This window comes from Eublepharis macularius, chromosome 11 (genome assembly GCF_028583425.1).
Source record: "Eublepharis macularius isolate TG4126 chromosome 11, MPM_Emac_v1.0, whole genome shotgun sequence".
In the NCBI taxonomy this organism is placed as follows: domain Eukaryota; kingdom Metazoa; phylum Chordata; class Lepidosauria; order Squamata; family Eublepharidae; genus Eublepharis; species Eublepharis macularius.
Window position 1 is genome coordinate 87,491,458 of NC_072800.1, and position 22,823 is coordinate 87,514,280.

Sequence of the window (22,823 nt, forward strand, 5' to 3'; positions counted from 1 at the left end):
AGCTTTCAAGAGTCACAGCTCCCTTGTTCAGACACAAAACCGTGGAACTTGTACATGAGATAAAGATTATGGATTGGAACTGAACTCATAAGAGCTATATCCAGCAAAGTGGTTCTCAAACGGCGGAGTGCCTCTCCCCGTTGCAGCGCATATTGGGACCCCTTGTATGATATAAACCAAGATTCGCCGTAGAGATGTGTGTATGTAGGAAACAACCACGTGTCTGCAAAGGCACCTAGACAAAGTGGATACATACAATGATTTGTTTGCAGTGTGTATATATGAAGCTGGCTTGCCTTGAGTTGCACCATTCCTTAGGGCCAAAAGAGAACCCCCTAAGCTTATGTGGTTTGGCTCTCACCTTAGCGCAGTCTAGTCTTCTCTAAGTGGCATCTGCTCATCACCGTAGATGCTTTTAACTGCATGTACGAGGGGCTGAACCTGCCACCTTCAACTGTACCAGCGAGCTGCATTTAATTCCTCCTCTTTGTCCCTCCCTCACTCTCAAAAGGCCGAAGGACCTTCCCCAGAAGTTACGCTCCCCCGGAGAATCTTTTCCAGCTTGTGCCGTCCAGCCGGACGAAAAGCTTCAACGGAGACAGCAAGCTCATCACGTTGCGGTATGAGGATCGCGGGGGCACCAAGTGGTGGCACAGCTGTGACAAAATCTTCCAGGGCTTCAGCTCCTCTCCTGCCAAGACGAGGAACAGTAAGTTGTCTCCCGGTGGGTCGCTGGCGAGGCAGGGGACAGACACGGATCCGAGCTGGTATCTTGCTGTAGGTGCACTTAACCGTATTAGAAGCTGCCTTGGAAAACCAGAGCTTAACTTAGGGCTAGTAATCAGGTTAGCTGCACAGCTTGTTCATTGTAGTTACTGGTACAGGTTATAAACACAGAGTCTGTCTACACAAGACATCTTACACAAGAACAGTCGGAGACGCCATGCTAGTCGGGAAGCATAGTTTTAAAAGGCTCTGTCAATTTCACCTCTCTACGGAGCCGGCAAAGATCACTCCTCAGAGAGTTTGTTAATCTCCTCTTTGCCTCCCTGAAGGCTCTGTCAGGTGAAGAGGAAATTAACAAACCTTCCGAGGAGCAATCTTTGTCATCTCTGTAAACGACGCCTTCCGACTAACATTGCCTCTCTCTACATTTGAGCATTCTCGTGCAAAATGTCTCATGTAGAGAGACTCACAGAGAATGATCTTTCTTCAGCAAGTCCGCAGTTCAAACCTTGCTTCTGCCATAAGCATAGCAGGTGGCATTAGCTAAGTCTGATAGCTTCAGCCCCCACCTTTCTACAATATGGGGAGGACTGTAACACTAGCCTACCTTATACGGTTGTTGGAATATGACAACCAGATAATGGGTGCAAAGCTCTCTGCATGCTAAAAACACTCTCCAAATGCTGAGTATGCTTGTGAAATGGCAACCGACCAAAGAACTTTCTAAACATCTGCAGTAGTGGGGACTGTGGGTCAAACACCTGGCACTCCACAGTGCTGTTGGGCTAGGTGTTTTGTACATGTGCACTTTGGAGTCTGATTTGTTCTTAATGGGACCGGAACGTCAAATGTCATGCTGGCAGCTAAACCTCTTGGCTTAGCAGGGATCTTAGAAGGAGTGAAGTGCATGAGTGACAAACTTCCAAAAACAGTAAAAGGCCTTTAAGAGGAGCTTGGCTACTGAGGATTATTGTTCTGCTAAGTACTAATCCTCATGCTATATCAGTCCGTCTTAAGGGCGGGAGCGTAAGGGTCAATATGGGAGATGGTTAGTGAGGCATGCCACCCCCCTACAGTCTGTTTTTGGATCCTAGCTCATATTGCCAACGCCTTTTCAAGTTATTCAGTGAGGGCTAGAAACTTTGAAATGAGAGCCAATGTTCTCTGGTCTGCGAAGAAGCCTGATTTCACCCAGGAAAAGGGGCAGATTTCATAACATGCTTGGGCAGCAATTTGAAGGCCTTCTTGTTTGGTCATAATGCAAGTTCTGTCTCCTGTAGCGATGCAGGCTCCGGTGAATTGGAGGCTGGGGAAGCTACTGGGCCGGGGGGCCTTTGGAGAGGTCTATCTCTGCTATGATGTCGACACCGGCCGGGAGCTCTCAGTAAAGCAGGTGCCCTTTGACCCCGACAGCCAAGAGACGAGCAAAGTGAGTATAAACTGCCAGGACAAAACAACAGCTTCTTTGAAGCTCCTGAGGTAGAAGCATCTTCACCATAAGAATAATTCCAGTTCTTTCCAGTTCCATTTCTTTTCTTAATACTCGTAAACCAACGGGTCGGAAGCAAACAAGAAGAAATGCAGTAATATATCAATATACAGACAAGACACACATTCAGAAATTTTACATTAAGAAATAATGCCATTAAATGCCATAGACAGAAATTTTGCAACGACAAGGGTGGCATTTGTATCAGTATTCACTAATAATTTAGCTACGACCTCTTGTTTTGCAACAAAACTCCAGTTTTGTTCCATCCAAGAATAGCATTTGCAGGGTACTTTTTAAACATTCACATCACTCTGAGTACATTATTTATTTCTGGACTGGTTTGAACCCTGAGTCACTGTCACATTGAAGATGCTTGAAACAGTCTCCTAGGGTCAGACCATGCTGGAGTGACTGGGCAAGTCTTCACCACAAAATCTATCTAGCATATTTTTATCCAGACCCTCCTCCAAGGAGCACATAAGCAGCATCCATCGTTCTCTGTTCCCCATTTTATTCTCACAAGAAACCTTTGTGGATAGGTTATGCAGGTTGACTTGCCCAAGGTCACTTAGTGGGTTTGAACCTGGGACTTTCAGATCTTCATTCCAATGCTACTTATTGCATCCAAATGAGAAATACTCTTTGAGAATAAACAGCTTAAGAACTGAAAAATGCTTTGTGTGCTCAAAAGTCCCATTAATGGTATAGAAACTGTTTTGGATTCAGATAGGAAATGGAGTGGATAGGTGTATGGTTGCTTAGCAATTCTTTATTGTGATTCCCTCTTCCATTTCCTGGAGGAGGCCTCAGGGTGGTATGGAGTTGGCTGGAAGCTGATGTGGGGAACTGTTAACGGAAGAAGGAAAGGCAGAGGAGCAACCGATAATGGATTTACATTTTATCTTTTGAATTGGGGTTGGACTAGATGGAACCTTTAGGTTATCTAGCAGAAGTATCCTTCTTGTCATGTGCCCTTTTGGGTCCTCAGCTTTTCACTGGCAGATTTTGTCAGCAACATGGAAGCAACCCAGTGCATTGTTTCCGCTGAGTGACTTCTGCGTTGAAAATAGTGTTGGCTATCTTTTTACAATTAAGCAGAGAGCTTTGCGTCTCTGCATGTACAAGCTGATGGTGTGCTGTGCAGGAGATAATATGTGTCGGGGTTTTGTACTGAGGCAAAAGCATTCTGTGAATGGTTTTTGTGGATTTTCCAGGCTGTATTACCACAGTCTTGTGTTTGACACTGAGAGATCTCTGTCTTTCGGTGCTACACCTCTGAAGATGCCAGTCACAGCTGCTGGCGAAATGTCAGGAACTACAATGCCAAGACCACAGCAATACAGCCCGGAAAATCCACAACAACCATCGTTCTCCGGCTGTGAAAGCCTTCGACAGTCTATCATTCTGTGAATCTTGACTCACATCAAGGAAAAATCGACATCTGCTCGTGCATTTTTGCATGTTTTGTTCAGAGGAAAGTTAGGTTATGGCTTGTGTTTTGCCAAATCTGGCTGTGCCTCTAGTAGCCAGCAATATTCTCAGCTCTTTCCTCTGTGGCTGATTTTCTCACACTGCAGGAGGTGAACGCCTTAGAATGTGAGATCCAGCTACTGAAAACCCTCCGCCACGAACGGATAGTTCAGTATTATGGCTGCTTGCGAGACCCTGAGGAGAGGAAACTGTCCATCTTTGTGGAATACATGCCGGGGGTAAGTCAACCCATTGTCAGTATTTTTGTAAAGCAGTAGGGAGCGGCCCCAACACCTGTCTGTGCTGGAAATGCTGGATCCCAAGCCAAAAGGGTACCATTTTGTCCCCTTTTCTTTTGCTTCCCTTCTAGACCTTAGGCCACATTCCTCCTTTTACCACTAAACTTCCTTCTAGACCCCACCTCACCCCACAAAGAATTTTGGATCCCTCCCCCCCGTTAGGCTAGATAATGTGAGGGCATCAAATTGTAGCAGCTGTTTTAAGCTTATTTATTTATTAACCAAATTTATGCTGTGCCTTTCTGCCCTCATCAAAGGCACCAAGGCAGCTAAAAGATTAAAAATGTATGTTAAAAAACGTATCTTAAAAACCATTAAAACCAAGCTAAAATACACATACACGAACATAAAAACAGCAATTAAAACAAAGGGCAGGGAAGGGAATGCTGAGGGAATGCCAGATAAAACAAAAAAGGCTTCACCTGCTAGTGGAGGTCAGCAACGGAAAGGGACAAGCAAGGTCGTTTTCACACGACCACGCACCCAGAAGATCGCGCGAAACTCATGGCATGAAGCATCTTCCTAGCATGATCTCCCAGCACGATCTCCTTTAATGGCCCGATGACATCAGAAAAGGGGCCATTAAATGAGATTGTGCTAGGAAATTGTGCTAGTAAGCCTAGCCATACCAGGAGATGCATTCCTGAGGTAATCGTGTGTATGAACCAGCCAAGAGATTTCTCCTCCCACCCTCCGGTGGACGCAAGAATGACCCTCCAACATTCCTCCAGTCTGTCCTCGACTCATCCTCTCCTGCGCTTGCATAAAGTGAAGCGAGTCTCACCTGGTCAGGCGATAAGGCTTCCTTCTGCACCCTTAGGGTTCCATCAAAGACCAGCTGAAAGCATACGGGGCTCTGACGGAGAACGTCACCCGGCGGTACACCCGGCAGATCCTGCAAGGAGTTTTCTACCTGCACAGCAATATGATCGTACACAGAGACATTAAAGGTAGGTGGAGATCACAAGGGGATCTTCTGCCTGCGTGGAGTGGGTTAGGCAGTTGTGGGTCTAGGAGGGTAAAGGTGGAACCTGGGAGCAGTTGATGCACATTGGGAGGACCTATTGAAAGTAGACATGGGCACAAACAGCATTACGAACAAAAAAACCAACGAACAACTTAATCTGTTCTCGAACAAGCTGTTCGTGAGGCCCCATCCTAAATGAACAGGTGGTCGTTGCAAGCCTTGTTCGTTGCTGTTCGTCAAGCCAGACAGTCTGGCACCTGCTGCAATCAATCCCCTTGGCAACCGGAGGCAGGGAGGGACTGAACTCTGTCTGAACTCCTTCTGGCTTTCCTTCTGGCTTTAACCCTTCAAAGTACTTCCAGCAGAGAGGCCACTGTGAAGAGAAAATGACAGCCAACGGGGAGACCTGTGGATCATGCCTTTCCTGGGGTGCAATCTCTCTGAAACTTAGGGGGTCTTCAGAGGACAGCGAGGACTATGTCCCCTGCAAATTTGGTGGGTATTGGACATTGGGAAGGTTACTTTTGTAACCCCTCAAAGTAGCTGCCAGCAGACACTGCTGTTTTTGCCAGGACAGGGCCCTTTAAACTATCAGCTGGCAGGTGGCAGGGGGGAATCCCCCCTGCTGCCTGCCAGCTGATAGTTTAAAGGGATCTTTAAAGGGCCAGGTAAGTGGGTTTGAGGGGAGGGGGGCTAAGTGTGTGTGGGGGGGGGGGTGGGGATGGTTCTGGCCCCCACGAACAACAAACATGTCTGGGAACAGTTCATGTTCATCCATGTTCGTTGTTCATTGTTCGTGGATGGCACCGAACGACGAACAGGGTGTTCGGGGTTTTTTCACGTTCGTGCCCATGTCTAATTGAAACCCACTAAGTATTAATAACAACAACTGAAATGAATGGGCTTAGACTGGAGTAACTTTGCTTAGGACTGTACTGTTAGCCACCTTGGGTTTGTGGAGATACGGTTGATATAATTATCTTAAATAAATGAATAATACTGACAGGCTGCACAAGGTTGGAGACTCTTGGCTGGTCAGGAACCTTTTATTCCTCATCGAGGGGCAGGCTATTGTGTTTTTAAAAGCAAAGGGCTATTTCGCACATTTTTTTTATTAAGAGTTTTATATAGTTAAAGAACAAATCTAAAAAGAGTACAATTCCACACATACTAATAAAACAAACGAAAACAACTAATCAACAAACAAGAATAGCGGAAGAGATAATACAGAAAAAAGAAAAACACAACAATAAAAGGAAAACAAACTAAAAGGTTTCCGATTTTCTCCAAAACAAATATTCATATGTCAAATTTACACTTTCTCTAGGTAATTATTAGAAGTTCTCTTTTTTCTAACATTAGTATCTCTTAGTCCATAAATCCACAAATCATCACGTCGTTATTATCTATTTCATGTAAATAATCTACGAAGGAGAGGATTATTTTGTGCACTCGATAGGACAGTTAAGCAGTAATATTTATGGACGGCATTAGCCTCAGCTTCTTGAGTCTTTCTTTCCTCCGTAGGTGCCAACATTCTGAGAGATTCCTCTGGGAATGTGAAACTAGGAGATTTTGGAGCCAGCAAACGTATTCAGACAATCTGCATGTCTGGAACGGGGATGAAGTCTGTCACGGGGACTCCGTACTGGATGAGCCCTGAAGTGATCAGTGGGGAAGGATACGGAAGGAAGGCCGATATTTGGTAAGATGCCAGTCCCAAAGATGGACGCCTTGGGTTGAGAGGCCTCATCTTCTCTAGGGTATTTGTTGTGAATGTTTTGAATTGTTGATTTAACGAAGAACACAATTTTTCGAGGAGAAGAAATTCGTTTTTAGGTTTTTCTTCAGAGTCATATGGGATATTTCCTCCGTGTGTTTAACAAAGAATAGCTAGAAATAGATCCAACATCTGAGAATCACTAGTTCAAGCACTTGTGAAATCTTTCTGAACAGTGAAGAAATGCCCCTCCACCCACCCCCCGCCAAGTGACCATTAACTGCAGCCGCTGTGGTGCATTGTAGAGAGAGGATTTTTTTAATTAAGAGTTTTATAAGATAAAATACCGCCCAAAAAGACATAAGTAGAAATACAATAACCCCAAAACTAGCCAAATAAGATGACTGGCGGACAAACAACAGTAGCCAACCATACAAACAGAACAGAAAATATACATAAAAGGAAGAAAGAGAAAGAAACAAGAAAGAAAAAAAGAACTAAATAATCTAAAAGAGGGCTTCCGATTTTCTCCACGACAAATATTAGTATTTTCAAATTTCCTCTTAACTCTGTGTTACAATTAAAAGCTCTCTTTTTCTCATGTCCTAATCCCTTAATCCAAATATCCACAAGTCATCAACTCATTATTAACCATGTCACGTAGAAAGTCAATAAGCAGTGTCCATTCTGCAGCAAACAAACTTATTGTCTTCTCACTGATCAGCGATATAAGTTTTGCCATTTTTGCTAATTCCAAAAAAATAAAAATAAAAATGGTAAGTGGATTGATGAAAGCGGGGGCCAATTTCTCTTCCCTGCTGTCCAACAGGACTAGCATTTCTGGGACATTTTGGGCTGCAGGTGGAGGGAAGGCAAAGAAGTCTTACTGCACTGAGGGCCAAGCTACAAGTGACGCCTGACACAGGTTGGACACTTGTCAGCTTCCCTCAAGTTTTGATGGGAAATGTAGGCGTCCTGGTCTCGCAGCTTGGCTGTCCGACTGCTGTCCAATGGACTTTTCAAATGTCACTTGTCCAACATTCCGCCAAGCTGCCTACATTTCCCATCAAAACTCGAGGGACGCTGACAAGTGTCCAACCTGTCTCAGGCATCACTTGTAGTTTGGCCCTAATAGAACTAACTTCAATCAGTGAAGATTTCCCACTGGATCCAAGCCACTGTGTAGCTGGCCCATTTCAAATTCTCCCACTATCTTTTTCTTACCTGTGAAGCCCACTCTAAGGCCTGGTGGAAGTAGTTTCCCCTCAGCTTACCCTTCTTCACAGGTCATCGTCAAGAAAAAAACCCGAATAAGAGCAGTAAGGCACTTCGTACGCTGAAAAGTTGCATAGAAGCTATTGTAAGAATTGTGAGTGGGACACTTTGAATCCTTCCTAATTGTTTTCCCCCCTCCCTCTTCTATCTCAGGAGCGTCGGCTGCACTGTGGTAGAGATGCTGACTGAAAAACCACCCTGGGCGGAATTTGAGGCCATGGCCGCCATTTTCAAGATTGCGACACAGCCCACGAAGCCCCAGCTTCCGGATGGCGTCTCGGACTGCTGCCGCAATTTCCTCAAGATCATCTTTGTGGAAGAGAAGCGGAGGCCCACGGCGGAAGAAATTCTGAGGCACACTTTTGTGAACTTTAGCCTCTAGTTGGGCTTTCCCACACGAGGAAGGGCAAAAGCCAAAGGCCCACACAATAACTGTGGGGGTGAGCAAAGAAAAAAAAAACAGGCACCCTCCTAAGTTCAGCCTCAATTTCCTCATGGGGTAACTCGCAAACATGCTGCGTCGTGAAGCCTTGTTGGATAAGAGGGGGCCATCTTGCCTTTTTCTCAGCTGCACTTAACAGCCATCTTGACTTTGGAGACCGAAGAGTCTTTGAGATGGAGGGATTTGGGAAACTGAGGTGATGATGCTTGCGGGTAGGATAAGCTGCCTTGTGTTCCCTGGTGGAGTGTCTGCTTATGTAACTTTCCCACGAGGGGCTCGTGAATTTGACCAGTCATTGAAGAGAATGGTAAAGGAAGTGAGCCGCCATCTTGTCAGCCCGTAAGAATACGCCGGTAAAGTTTCTTCAGAGCAGTGAAAGAGGCTCCAGGGGACCAAGCTTTGTCACTGATGATGGAAGGATGGGTGCTAAAATGGAATCCGGCGTGACGTTGGAAGAGAAACTGCAGGAAGTCCGGTGCACATAGAAGTTTCTCTTTGGCTGCCTACTGGAAGCAGGAGAACAAAGAGCATTGCTTGCATATCATAGGCAGCAATTAGTGTCATAGCAACAATCCCGCGCAAGTGATCACGCCAGAGACCTGACTGCAAACGATTAGGTTGAAAAGAACTTTATAGAATGGTAGACCTTCTAGGGTCCCTCAGAGGCTATCTGTTCCTCTCTTGGACCCCAAAGTAGTATTGATTTTATATATATACATAACCCACAACAGAAATATTTGATAATCTGTTGTTAGAAATCCCTCGTCGTGGAGACGTTCAGCGGTCCCCCTCTGTGCAGGCGCTGAGGTTGAGGGTCTCTCAAAGGCTGGAGACGAGTTGCTCTGATGGTGCCGAAAGAGGGGTGGAAGGGAAATCAGCAGGTCTGCCAATCCCTCTGTCCCTCCGTAGCACCTGATTGACTCTGGTTTTCCAGACTGGGTGGATCTTGGGCGTCTGTGTCAGCAGAAATGGCCCATCATCCCCATCTTTGACCAGCAGTCCCAGAGGCACAGGGAGCTGGGGCCTAGCCCACAAGGCTCCCGGATCAAACCCTGAGGTTCTCGCAGAATGACGTATGCCTGGCAGACCCAGGGCTTTTTTTCAGCAGGAACGAGGGGGAACGGAGTTCCGGAACCTCTTGAAAATGGTCACATGGCTGGTGGCCCCGCCCCCTGATCTCCAGACAGAGGGGAGTTGAGATTGCCCTCTGTGCCGCTGAGCGGCGCGGAGGGCAATCTCAACTCCCCTCTGTCTGGAGATCAGGGAGCAGGGCCACCAGCTATGTGACTAGTTTCTCCTAGGGCAACCCACTGAGTTCCACCACCTCTTTTCCCAGAAAAAAAGCCCTGGGCAGACCTGTGTACTTTTTGCAGGCCTTGACCAGCTCGGTTACAAAGAGCCAGTTTAAACACTGATCACTTCCCAGGGGCTGAACTACATGTCCTTGGTTAAGTGATGTCAGGGCCAGCTCCCCCACACAAAGGGGCTGATCAGGACAGTAAAGTGAGGAAGGTGCCAGAGCCCCACTGGGGCAGCTCAGTGCGCAGTGCAGGAGGTGGTGGCAGGTGTAGCCTATATCTGTCCCTGCCCTCTGGGTGTGTGCTACGGCCAACTGGGGCAAGCCAAGCCCCTGAGGTGTGACTAGGTCTGGGGTTCCCCATATTTCATCGGAGGAGGTGATGAGTGCTTGGGCCCTGGGTGGTATCGGTATGCCAACATTACACATGCGCAGTAAGGAAATTTAAAAGGAGAACAGTCCCTGTGTAGATCGTCTCCAGTAGCCCTTTAGTGGGAACTGTAACGTTAAGAGTGTCTTGATCCAGAAGCAAAGTAGTAAAGAGTCCAGTAGCACCTTTAAGACTAACCAACTTTATTGTAGCATAAGCTTTCGAGAGCCTCTCTTCGTCAGATGCATCGTCAGCTTTCGAGAACCACAATTCTCTTAGTCAGATGCATTGTCAGCTTTCGAGAACCACAATTCTCTTAGTCAGATGCATTGTCAGCTTTCAAGAGCCACAGCTCTCTTCGTCAGATGCATCATCAGCTTTCGAGAACCACAGCTGTCTTTGTCAGATGCATCTGATGAAGAGAGCTGTGGCTCTCGAAAGCTTACACTACAATAAAGTTGGTTACCCTTAAAGGTGCTACTGGACTCTTTGCTATTTTGCTACTACAGACTAATGCGGCTAACTGCTCTGGATCCTTGATCCAGAAGGGAAAGGAACCACCGTCCCACCAGCCAATGAGGACAAACAAAGCACATATGCCCACCCCTTGGCTGACATGGCTGAAATGCCTGTTGAGTAAAATTTGGGGAGTTTGAAGGCTCATTTGGCTATACTCTGTCCTCTCTCCCCTCCCTTCTGTCTCAGAATTCTGCACTAGACTGTGTGACCAAAATAAACTGTGCAGTTTAAGCAAATGTGTGCTCTTTGCATATGTTTCGCTTTTTTTTTTTTGCATCATGTCTTTTTCTGGCCCCAGATATGCAGAAAGTTTAAGTCCCATCCCCAGGCCATTGATGTTTGACTCCTTGTACTGTGCTGCCCCACTCACTCACTTTCTGAACAATTTCTGCAGCCATACATACTGAAAAGCAAACGGAGATTGCCTCAGAGTCTCTCTACATGAGACCTCTTACCCGAGGACGCTTAAGTGTAGGGAGACACAACGTTAGCTGGGAAGTGTAGTTTAAAAAGACAGAGCTAAAGGCTCTGTCAATTTCACCTCTCTTCAGGAGGGTTGTTTAAAAAGACAGAGCTGGCAGAGATTGCTCCACAGAGGTTTTGTTTATTTCATCTTTTGCCTCCTGGAAGGGGAGGTGAAATTGACAGAGCCTTCTAGGCACTGCCGGCGCCAGGGTCTCTGGCGCCTGCGGCAACCTCCTGCACACGCGCTGTGCGCGCGCTCGCCACAGACTGCGTGATGATGTCATCACCCGATAACATCATCGCGCAGCACAAGTCGGGGGCATTCGCTGGTGGATGGCTGGGGTGGCAGGTGGAGGCTGCTTCGCGCTCCACACGCAGCCCCGGCAGCGTCTTGTGGCTGCTGCGCCTGGCTGGGGGCATGTGGTGGCGGCAGCACGGGGCTGGCTGGCTGGCCGCAGCAGCTGCGGGCCAGCCATGCCAGATCTGCGGCGTGCGCCTCCGCCACCGACACCCCCTCTGACGCCTCTCCAGTGCCCTCGCGCCCTGAGGCCACCACCTAACTGGCCTCAATGGGCGCCCCGGCCCTGCTTCTAGGAGGCAAAGATGAAATTAACAAACCCTCTGAGGAGTGATCTCTGCCAGCTCTGTCTTTTTAAACTACCCTTCCTGACTAATGTTGCGTCTCCCTACACTTGAGTGTCCCATGTAAGATGTCTTGTGCATAGAGACTCTGAGTTGCAACTGCCCCAAGAGAGGGGCAGAGGGGCTTCCTCATTGCCTTCCTCTGCATAGAAACCCTGGTCTTCCTTGGTGGCCTCCCATCCAAGTACCAACCGCAATCAAGCCTGCTTAGCTTCCAAACTCTGGCATGCTTGGGCTAAGCTGGGCTATTTAGGCTTCTAAATGCTCTTTAGAGATGCAGTTTGGTCCCCAGTTAATCCCTGGAAGTTGAAAACAGACAAGTTACAACGAATTCAGGGGCTGTTAAACCAGGATACTTAAACATGGCCAAACGCGTATGATCAGTCTTTCGCCTTTTGTCATGTTCAGTGAATTTCTGGTCTTGTGAAACTGGATTTCCTGGAGCCGCTCCCACACGGTGCATTAATTTTCTCCTGGTTCCTGACCAACGATGGTTCTGTTTCAACCGCTCCAGTCTTTGCCACAGATCAAATCCCACCCCCGTTTCTGTTTATATGTAAATAGGTGTGAATTACTCATCCTCAGGTGCCTTTGCTTCTATTTTGTCAGAAAACCTTTGCAGTGATTTGGGTCTACAGAAAGAGAACTGGGCAAAGATAATGTAATGTATGTACCCTGTACATTTTTTAAAAACTATGTAGTCTATTAGGTTCCTGATGCATCATGAAAACTCATTGCGATCTGATTCCGAGACTGTATCATTGTGTATATGAATTGTAATATTTTTTTTTGTCCTTGCACAGGAAAAGGTTCAATAGTGATATTGTATATCACTGAACTTTATAGATCAGCCCTCAAACTGAGCTCCGTGCGCACCATTTCTTGCACACGTCTGCGCAGATTTAAACTGGTCCCAAATCACAGCTTCCTCCCAAAGAGTCCTGGGAATTAAGAGCTTCTTCAGAATATCGAACTGTTAAAGAGATCCCTGCTTGTTCTCAGAACAGCTGTTTCAAAGGCTCGGTCGGGAGCCATGACTGTTATAACAGGCTCAAAACTGGCTTAAATTCCTAATGAGGTCAGACCTGTAGATTCCTAAAGTTGAAAAGGTCTGAAAGGACGTCTAGTCCAATGTTTTGCCTGAACAGCTCCCAGGACATTTTGGACTCGCAAAGTCAAAAGGGAGTGGCCTTCACATTTTCACTGTTATAACTAAAACCGGCTTCTGGCTTGGATCCCTCAGCTGACGGGAGGGATTTCCATCAGTGGAATGGGATTTCCTCACCTCTCTCCCCCTGCTGAAGCTGAAACGGATCCCCCAAATGTCAGTCCTGGGGGTCCAGAGGGGCTTCCAGGTACAGCACGGTGGGGTCAGAGATCTTCAGTGAGAAAGGGAAATGAGCAAAAACTGCCTCCCTTCCTATTTGTGAAAATGTTCTGTGGAATCCAGTCCTGTAAGATCAAGCTTTCCAGCGACTTCTAAGACTGACCCTCCCTTTAGATGAAATTAGTCGCACCCCCCCCCAGTGCAGCTAGTATAAAAGCAGATTTTCTCCAGTAATGTAAATACTATATAAATATATCCCTCCTCACCCCCAGCTTTGGTTCTGAGAAAGCCAGTCCTTGAAGGATGCGAACGTTTGAGTCTCGAACGAAACTAGATGGGCCTCCTGTGAGAATCTGCGGAGGCAGCTATTTAGAATTTCTTTTATCAACTGAAGGGGGGGGAAAAGGGAATCTTGGAGCCACTATTAATGGACTGTATTAGAAATAATGTATTCAGTTCTGAAACTTGAAATATGGATGCCTTCTTTTATCCTACCAAAGCCTGTCCACTCCTGCAGTATATACTTAATTCCGGAGTATACTTATTATGGGATATGTACATTTTTTAAATTTTTAAAAAGCGAAGAATGTTTATTCTGACTGGAAAACAGGTGTACCTACTGCTAACTACTGCTGGAACCAAAGACTTTCCCCTTTGCATTCTGGTCAACTATGTCGGATACCTTCCTCCAGGCCATGGAACCATTCTCTGACGGAAGAGACCAGAGGAGGGGAAAAGGCTCCTTAGATGGGGGAGGCTTCCAGCTTTGCTGGAAATGTAAGCTGTTGTGTATTGGCACAACGGATCCAAGTTTTAATCTAAACTATCCATCCATTCCTGTCCATTGTGTCTTCGATGACAAAGAATGTGATGTGATGTCACTCAGAGGCTGATTCCGCACACGTTGGATAATGCACTTTCAATGCACTTTATCAATCGTTTGAAGTGGATTTTTTGTTCGCATACGAAAATATCCGTTCCAAATGATCTATAAGGAGGATTGGAAGTGCATTATCCAACGTGTGCAGAATCCGCCCGTGTCTCTCTACACGAGACCTCTTACACGAGAACACTCAAGTGTGAGAAGACTCAAAGGTAACCCGGAAGTGTCATTTAAAAAGACAGAGCCTGCAAAGATCGCTCCTCAGAGGGTTTTCATCTTTGCCTCCCCTAAGAGGTGAAATTGACAGAGCCTCTGAGGAGCCATCTTTGCCAGGTCTGTCTTTTTAAACAACGCTTCCCAGCTAACATTGCGTCTCCCGATACTTGAGCGTCCCATGTAAGATGTCGCATGTAGAGACACAAACACTTAAAGAAATGTGGACTTTCCACAACAACCATTGTTCTCCAGCTGTGGAAGCCTTCGACAATATAATGTGGACGCCTTTCCAAAGTTCACTTGGGGAACGCATGAATGCCAGTCAGAAACATCTAGTCACCTATCTGCAAAGAAAGCAAAGGGCCCCTTTAATACCCCCCTCCCTCCAAAACAAGGAAATGTGTTATACACTGTTCCAGATAGTACCATGAACGAAGCATAGGCTGTGTGCTGAAACCTGGATTTCTGAAAGTACCCATCTTCCAATCCTTTCTCATAATATAAAGACCACTGTTTAAAGCTCTATATCCTAGAGATGAGTTCATGCTCGCCAGGGTATGAATAATATTAAATATTGTAATTTATTACAACTCTAAAAGGATTTGTCCATAGGGGGAAAAAAAGATACTGCTGTTTTGGTAAGTGGAACTCATTGTTGAATGTACTTTGTTAAATGCTGTAAATGCTTCAACTTCCCCCCAAATGCATGAAATAAAATATTTTTTAAATTTTGTGGTATTATGCAACCAACTTTCTTGTTTATGACCACGGGGAATGTGCCCTGCTGATTATCTGATGAGATAAAATGGGTTGTGTTGAAAAATACATTTCCCAGGACTGCTCAGAATCAGGCATGCCGCTTTAGATTTACGGTGCACAAAATTAGAGGAAGAGGCCAGGCACAGAACATAAACCCGGAGGGCATTCGCAGTTCGTTCGCATTAGGAAACACTGAGCGATTCCGCACACGTTGGATAATGCACTTCCAATCCTCTTTATAGATCATTTGGAACGGATTTTTTTTTGTGTGCGGAACAAAAAATCCACCTCAAACGATTGATAAAGTGCATTGAAAGTGCATTATCCAACGTGTGCGGAATCAGCCACTGTTTGTTCAAGGTCTTGAGGGCTTCCTGTAGTTTAGAATTGTTCCAGGTTTGCATACTAACCCTGTATTGCTGCTGAAACTTATATGGTTGCCTGAAGCACGTGTTTGCGATGAACAAACCGTTGGCTCTGTTTCATGCACCTACATAAAATGTCTGCATAATGAGGATCCACTCATAGCGTCTGTAGAAGTTGGCTGCTGTTCCACTCCTTTCTTTCTTTCTTTGCAGAACAGACAGCCTGCTTTTCTTCCAATACCAGGAGCATCCTGGAGGAAGGAGATTAGCATTCTGTAGCCAGTTAACTGAATACCACGTCTTCTGCTGGGCTGGCCTCCTCCCTCTAAACACACAAGCACACAAATACCAACCCATGGTAATGGTGAAACTGCAGGCCCCTTGGGATTTGCAGCTTTATTCATTTTATTTATTTATGTCATTTATAGTCCGCCTTTCTCAATGAGACTCAAGGCGGATTACACAGTGTGAGATTAGTACAGTCAGTTTCAAGTATATTTCCATAAACAATGCCATAGGGTAAATAAACACAATTTTGCAAAGACAGAGCATTAGTAAGAATCCAATACAGAGTTGAAGAAATGCTGAAACAGAACATAAGCAATTCTAGGGTTGACATTAGACCACATGAAACACAAGTAGCTCATAGGGGCACATATTTAAGACAACAGGTAGTACGTAAGGCAACATAGTGGTGAAGTCTATGGTCCTTAACTCATTAGCGAAGCATCTGAGAGCCCCTCCCTACAATACAAAAGCCTTTCTGATTAATTTGGTTTTGCATTGTTTGCGGAAAACTAGGAGTGGGGCCTCTCCTAACCTCCTCAGGCAGGCTGTTCCACCACAGGGTAGGGGCCACCACAGAGAAAGCCCATGTATGGGCTGCTGTTGATTTTGTCCATGTGCAGAGTGGCAGCTGCAGGAGACCCTGTTCAGATGAGCAAAGCTGTTGTGGAGGAACATAGGAAGGGAGGCGGTCGCATAAGTATGCCAGGCCAAGGCCGTGAAGGCAAGCATAAATTGGACACTCCATTTCTGCAGGCTTTGAATGGCCAGCAGGTGAACTGGCAAAGAAGGCACAGCTCTCACGGCAATGGATTTGTGCAATTAGCTCGCTTTAAGTATTGCTGCCTCCCAGCCCGCTGAGAAGCGGTGGTAGCGCCAGTCACTCAATTAAGTTGTGTAACTCTTGATCCGAGCTGACATGCGCTGGGCCAGAGGGGTGACATTTCTTTCATTGATCAGGGTGACCTTGAGCTGCTGGAAGTACTGGGGGATGTTGGCCCCATTATATGGGGAACACACTTATGAACTACATGCAAATGGAGCTGATTTAACACCATACAGCACTAGCATGCACGTTGCTCATTGGTTATGTGCCATCAAGACAGCCTGATGGCACATACCACACACATACGCCTGTAACTTCCTATTGTCCTGGCTTACCTTGTGCTAGGTTTTACATTAATTCTACTTTGCCTGTCGAACAACAGCCCGCTCGGAATAAACGGATTACTCTTTGGATTGGATCTTGTTTGGAACTTGTTTTGTGACCCTCCCCTTCTGTTGGGTAAATAAATCGACCCGATAGATGTAAACCTCGTACATCAGATGAAGCAAGCTCTGGTTTTGACCTAATGGATGTACACGTCATACGTCTGATGAAGTAAACTCTGATTGTTGTTGTGGGTTTTCCAGGCCGTATTGCCGTGGTCTTGGCACTGTAGTTCCTGACGTTTCGCCAGCAGCTGGCGAAACGTCAGGAACTACAATGCCAAGACCACAGCAATACAGCCCGGAAAACCCACAACAACCATCGTTCTCCGCCCATGAAAGCCTTCGACAATACATTAAACTCTGATTCCCAAAAGCTTAGGCTGGAATAAATTGCTTTAGTCTTTACATTGGACCGAGGCCATTGGACTCCTAATTTACTCCTGCCCCATCATTCAGCATCTGTAAAGGAGAACGTATTCCCTCTTCCCTTATGATCTGGTTCTACTCCCCAGGAATGCAGTGTGCAGTGACTTCACTAAAGGGATATCTGTCTGTCTATCTACCTGCCTACCTACATACCTAGTATATGTGTGTTCATCTTCGTTCTTCTGTGCCTCCACACATGGGACTGCGCAGGCGCAGGCCAGCCGCCGGAGAATTTTCTAGAGCTTCCATGGCTCCGAAGGGGCCGTTCGTCGCGCGCCTCAGCGACCGTTTTCCCGCCCAAACGGTCACGTGATCCTCCAGCGACCAACGGCCCCTTCCCTCAGTTCTCTTCTTGCCGCCGCTTGGAGAGAACGTGAGCTTCGTTGCTCTGTGCTTTTGTGCTTCGTGCTTTATTCTGACTGATTGCTTGGCTTTTGACTTCGGACTTCGTGACCTCGACTATTCTTCGGATCTCGTTTGGACTTTGTTGTGGACTCGGTAATTTGACTCGGACTGTTTTTGACCTTCCTTTCGCGTGCCCCTGAAGATGGCCTCAAAGGCTCTCTTCAAGCATTGCCTCCAATGCCACACTAAAATGGCCAAGACCGATGGCCATGAACTGTGCCTGTTCTGTTTGGGGGAGACCCATAATGTAACGGCCTGTAAGATTTGCCAGGGCTTCACCAGCAAGGCCCGACAGGAGCGCAAGGCCCGTCTTAACTCCTCCCTGTGGCAGAAGGTCATGTCCGGAGGCGCCCCGTTGCCCTCCTCCAAGGCCGGCCCTAGCCCCTCTGCCGAACGGCATTCCAGAGCTGGCTCAGTGGCCTCCGCGAGGTCGGGGTCGAAACCGCGTCCCCCGAGTGCCTCGGCGTCGAGAGCGGCCTCTCCAGCGCAGGGACCGGTGCGGCCGCCCCGTAGCGCATCTTCCACCAGGTCGGATCCGAGACCGACATCGGAACCGAGGATCCGTCTACCGAGTCCCCGATCGGAACCGACGACCGGGTCGATTCCGGTAAAACCTAAGAGATCGAGGCCGAGGTCCCCTTCGAAGGCGAGGAGCGCGTCGGTTCCGAGGTCTTCTTTGGAACCGGCGAAGAAGAAGAAGAAGACCAAACATCACCGGTCGCCGCATCCCGCTCCCCAGGAAGAGGTCATCGTGCTTCCTCACACGCCTTCCCCTCATCTGGATTCCCCGGAGCCAGAAGACATCTCCGTGCCGGTGCCGGATCCGATGGCCTTCGAGACGGTGCCCGCAGAATTCTCTTCGGGACCGGAGCCGAGCCCGCGCCGTCGGATCCGAACATCGCCTGCTCTTCGGTCGCCGAGGCTGGAACCGAGCCCGTCTCCTCGTCGGAGCCGTCCTTCCCCTGCCCGTCCATCTTCACCAGCTGCCGGTCGTGAGCGACGTCGGTCTGGGGACAGTGTCCGATCGGCCCGGTCCACTGCGTCCCGACATCGACAGGCCTCCTACCTCCCCTCGCCATACCATTGCCAGTGGGAAGGGGCACCTGCGGGTTTCTCCGTGTCGGAACCGAGGCCTTCGACATCGAGGTCGACGTGGGCTCCCCCTCCGCACCAGGTTCCGGAATCCCAGCTCGGTTCCGATGAGGAGGATGTGGAGAGCTTTGGCGGCTACCAGTCGGAGTCCTGGTCCGAACCATCGCCAGCTGAGGAGCTGGTACCATCTGCGGACTCGCCATTCGAGGACCTCCGCATCTACGCCGACCAGATGGCAAGGATGGCCAAGGCTCTCGAGATGGACATCTCCTCGGCAGTTCCCCAGACCAAGGACAAGCTCCTCAAACGCATTTACGGAGACAACCCGGCATACGTTGGCTTCCCCATGCTCGAGGGTCTTGAGGAAATCGTGGAGAAGGTATGGCAGGTGCCCTGCGATCAACCTCCAACATCCAAGAGGATTGAGCAGCTCTACAAGATCAAGCAGGGTACCTGGCCGGCGCTGGTGAAACACCCTCCACCTTCCTCCTTGGTCACAGAGGAGTTCAACCCCAGGCGATCGGGTCACTCCTCGGTACCTGCCGATAAGGAGGGCAAGAAACTGGATGCCATGGGCAGGCGCCAGTACATTGTTTCTTCCCTGGGTCTGAGGATTGCCAACTATCAGACCATCATGGCAGGGTACCAGCTGTACCTCTGGGAGAAGTTGGCATCCTATACACGAGACCTCCCTCCTGAGCAGAAGGCTGTGGTGTCCCTGCTGCAGACAGAGGCTGTGAGGCTGTCTAAGCAGCAGATGAACGCTGGAAGCCACGCTGCTGACACTGCTGCTAGAGGGATGGCTTCGGCGGTGGTCCTCAGGCGCCACTCCTGGTTGCGGTCTACGGCCCTGTCCCAAGAGGTGCGTTCCAGAGTGGAGAGCATGCCATTTGAGGGGGACTCGCTCTTTTCCAAAGCGACCGACGAGACCCTGAAGAAAAAGAAGGAGGACCGGCAGACGGCGCGGTCTTTGGGTCTGGCTCCAGCGGACAAGCCCTCCTCCAGGTCACGGTACGCTCCCCGATCTGGCCCTTACCATTACCAGGGCAGATACCATCAACAGCGGCCGGGCTACCAGCAGTATCCTGCCTACCAACAGCGGCCCTACCCTCCCGCACAACAGCAGAGGAGGCGTCGGCCCTTCAAGCCTCGTCCGGCACAACAACCGGCCCAGCAGAAGGATCAGCAGGGCACCGGGAGGCAGTACTGACGGGTCACGCCAGCCGTATCCCCGAACTTTTCGGACAGACTTAGTCCACTCCTCTCTGAGTGGGAGTCAATAACATCTGACTCATGGGTCTTAACTATTGTTGAACTGGGATACGGGCTGGAGTTCGTTGAGCTGCCTAGATGCAGTTCACCCCTGACAGCTGTCAATAACACTATGGCCGAGCTGGATGCGGAGATCGTGTCGCTCTTGGCCAAGGGTGCTGTGGAAGAATTGCCCTATGAGGACTCTGTAAAGGGATTCTTCTCTAGGTTCTTCCTGGTCCCTAAGAAGGATGGGGGCTTACGTCCCATCTTAGATCTGAGGGGCCTTAATGCCTTCCTCAAGGTGACCAAATTCAAAATGGTAACGTTGGCGGCTGTGATCGCCTTGCTAAAACAGGGGGATTGGTTTGCGGTTCTGGACTTAAAAGACGCATACTTTCACGTGGGCATACGGAAGGAGCACAGGAAGTACCTGAGCTTTGTTTACCGGCAACGGGTTTTCCGGTATAAGGTGCTCCCCTTTGGCCTGTCCACTGCCCCACGAGTGTTCACTAAATGTGTGGCCCCTGTGGTTTCCTTCCTACGGGAAGAAGGCTGTACCATCTTTCCGTACCTCGATGACTGGCTCATCGTGGCTGAATCAGAGTCTAGGCTGGTGCAGGACATTGGCTTGGTACTTAGCACTTGCCAACGCCTGGGGCTCCTGGTGAACTTGGAGAAATCCAAACTGGTGCCCAACTGCAAGGTGTCCTACATTGGTGCACTGTTAGACTCTGTGGAGGGTAAGGCCCTGCTCCCCTTGGAGAGGGCTCGGTCCCTAAGGGGTCTAGTGTCCATGTTTAAAAGGAACCGGTTCCAGTCTGTGCGCACTATCCAGTGCTTACTAGGGCATATGGCAGCGGCCACCTCTGTGGTGCCTTTCGCTAGGCTGCGTATGCGCCCTCTACAGAACTGGTTTGTGCGGAGGTATGATGCTCTACTGCACCCTCCGTCCCTCAAATTCTCTATCCCGAGGGTCATCCTCTCCTCCTTGGACTGGTGGCTGTCTGATGACAACTTGTTTAGAGGGACCCCTTTCGGGTATCAACACCATGACATCACGGTTACCACTGATGCCTCTCTGTTGGGATGGGGGGCTTACTGTGGTGATGTGTCGGTGCAAGATGTCTGGTCTGACAGGGAAAAGACCCTCCATATCAATGTGCTTGAACTAAGGGCCATTCGTTTCGCACTTGTGTCTCTTACAGCACTGCTGAGAAATCGTCAGGTCTTGGTGCAGACGGACAACACGACTGCCATGTACTACGTGAATCAGCAGGGGGGCACAGTGTCCATGGCCCTGTGCCGGGAAGCCACACTCACTTGGCAGTGGGCTATCAAGAACGGCGTGTCGCTCCGTGCTATACACGTGGCTGGGTCGGACAATGCCCGGGCAGATGCCCTCAGCAGGGTCCCTTTACTGGAACACGAGTGGGAACTGAACGTAGAGTGCGTTGGGCCGATCTTCCAGATGTGGGGTCATCCGGTGATAGATGTGTTCGCCACTGCGGCGACCACCAAGGCCCACACGTTCTGTTCCAGGGCAGGGAGCGACCCCCTCTCTATTGGGGATGCCTTCCAGTTTACGTGGACGCAGGGCTTGCACTACATGTTTCCTCCGTTCCCCTTGATTCCCAGGGTCTTGTGCAAGATAGAGGAGGACGGGACGGACTGCATCCTAGTGGCCCCCTTCTGGCCACGGCAGGTTTGGTTCCCGAAGCTCCTGCGGATGTCCCAACGGACGTATGTGAGTCTGCCCTCTCGGCAAGACCTTCTCCTAAACGGGAGCCTGGTCCACCACGATCCAAGGAAGCTGCATCTAACGGCTTGGCGGATCGTTCCTCCCCGATAGGCTTTACTGACGAGGTACAGAGGGTCCTCCTGAATGCTCGTCGGCCATCCACTAGGCGCGCTTATGCGGCCAAGTGGCGCAGGTTTGAGCTCTGGGCACTTGCCAGAGGAGTGGTGCCTGACAACAGTCCCTTGGGGGTGGTGTTCGAGTATTTGTGCCACTTGCGTGGCCTGGGCTTGAAGGCTTCCTCCCTCAAGGTCCACCTGGCAGCGATATCAGCTGCTCACACCCGAGTTGAGGGTGCTACGGTGTTTTCTCACCCACAATCCCGCCAGTTCCTTAAGGGCATGTACAATCTTTACCCACCTGTGTCAGCGCCAGTGCCTCAGTGGTCGCTGTCCTTGGTGCTCTCACGTCTCATGTTGCCTCCATTTGAACCGATGGCTACATGCCCCTTGGATATGCTATCCTACAAGGTAGCATTCTTGGTGGCCGTCACATCGGCCAGAAGGGTCAGTGAGCTGTCTGCACTGAGGTCTGACCCTCCCTTTCTTGTGTTTCATCCCAACAAGGTGGTCCTGCGTCCCTGCCTTGGGTTCCTGCCCAAGGTGGTGTCCGCCTTCCACCTCTCGCAGGATATCTCACTGCCTGCTTTCTTTCCTCAACCCTCCTCTAAGGGGGAAAAGGCCCTCCATACCCTAGACTTGAAGAGGGCCCTAGCCTATTACCTGGATAGGACGAAGGGATTCCGCTCCAGTCCTCACCTGTTTGTATGTTTTGGGGCCAAGGACAAGGGTAACAGGGCTTCCTCGCAGACCCTGTCTAGGTGGATTGTGACGGCCATTAGCAAGGCCTATTCCCTGGCAGGGGTGGCTTGCCCGCTCCATGTCAGAGCCCACTCCATGCGGTCCCAAGCATCCTCTTCGGCACTCCTCAGGGGGGTGCCCCTGGTTAACATTTGTAAAGCAGCCACATGGTCCTCTGCAGACACCTTTGTCAGGCATTACGCCGTTGATGTCAATGCGGAGCAGGATGTATCTGTGGCCAAGGCTGTCTTACACTCCCTTTTTTCCTGAGGGAGTTTTGGTTTGACTTCCTTGACGTACCTGTTGGGTACCCTTGAGTG

The 22,823-nt window shown here is 49.0% G+C and overlaps 1 protein-coding gene across 3 annotated transcripts in view; it reads left to right on the forward strand.

Moving 5' to 3' along the window:
• Positions 1-9,574, forward strand: part of LOC129337981 (mitogen-activated protein kinase kinase kinase 3-like) — a 138,238-nt gene extending 128,664 nt beyond the window's left edge. For all 3 annotated transcript variants that reach the window (XM_054992013.1, XM_054992015.1, XM_054992014.1), the window contains 6 exons: positions 512-709; positions 2,007-2,155; positions 3,796-3,927; positions 4,808-4,937; positions 6,482-6,659; positions 8,103-9,574. In XM_054992013.1, coding sequence (XP_054847988.1) covers positions 512-709; positions 2,007-2,155; positions 3,796-3,927; positions 4,808-4,937; positions 6,482-6,659; positions 8,103-8,331 — 1,016 coding nt within the window. In that variant the 3' untranslated portion in view covers positions 8,332-9,574. The remainder of the gene's footprint in view (positions 1-511; positions 710-2,006; positions 2,156-3,795; positions 3,928-4,807; positions 4,938-6,481; positions 6,660-8,102) is intronic.
• Positions 9,575-22,823: the final 13,249 nt, after the last annotated feature.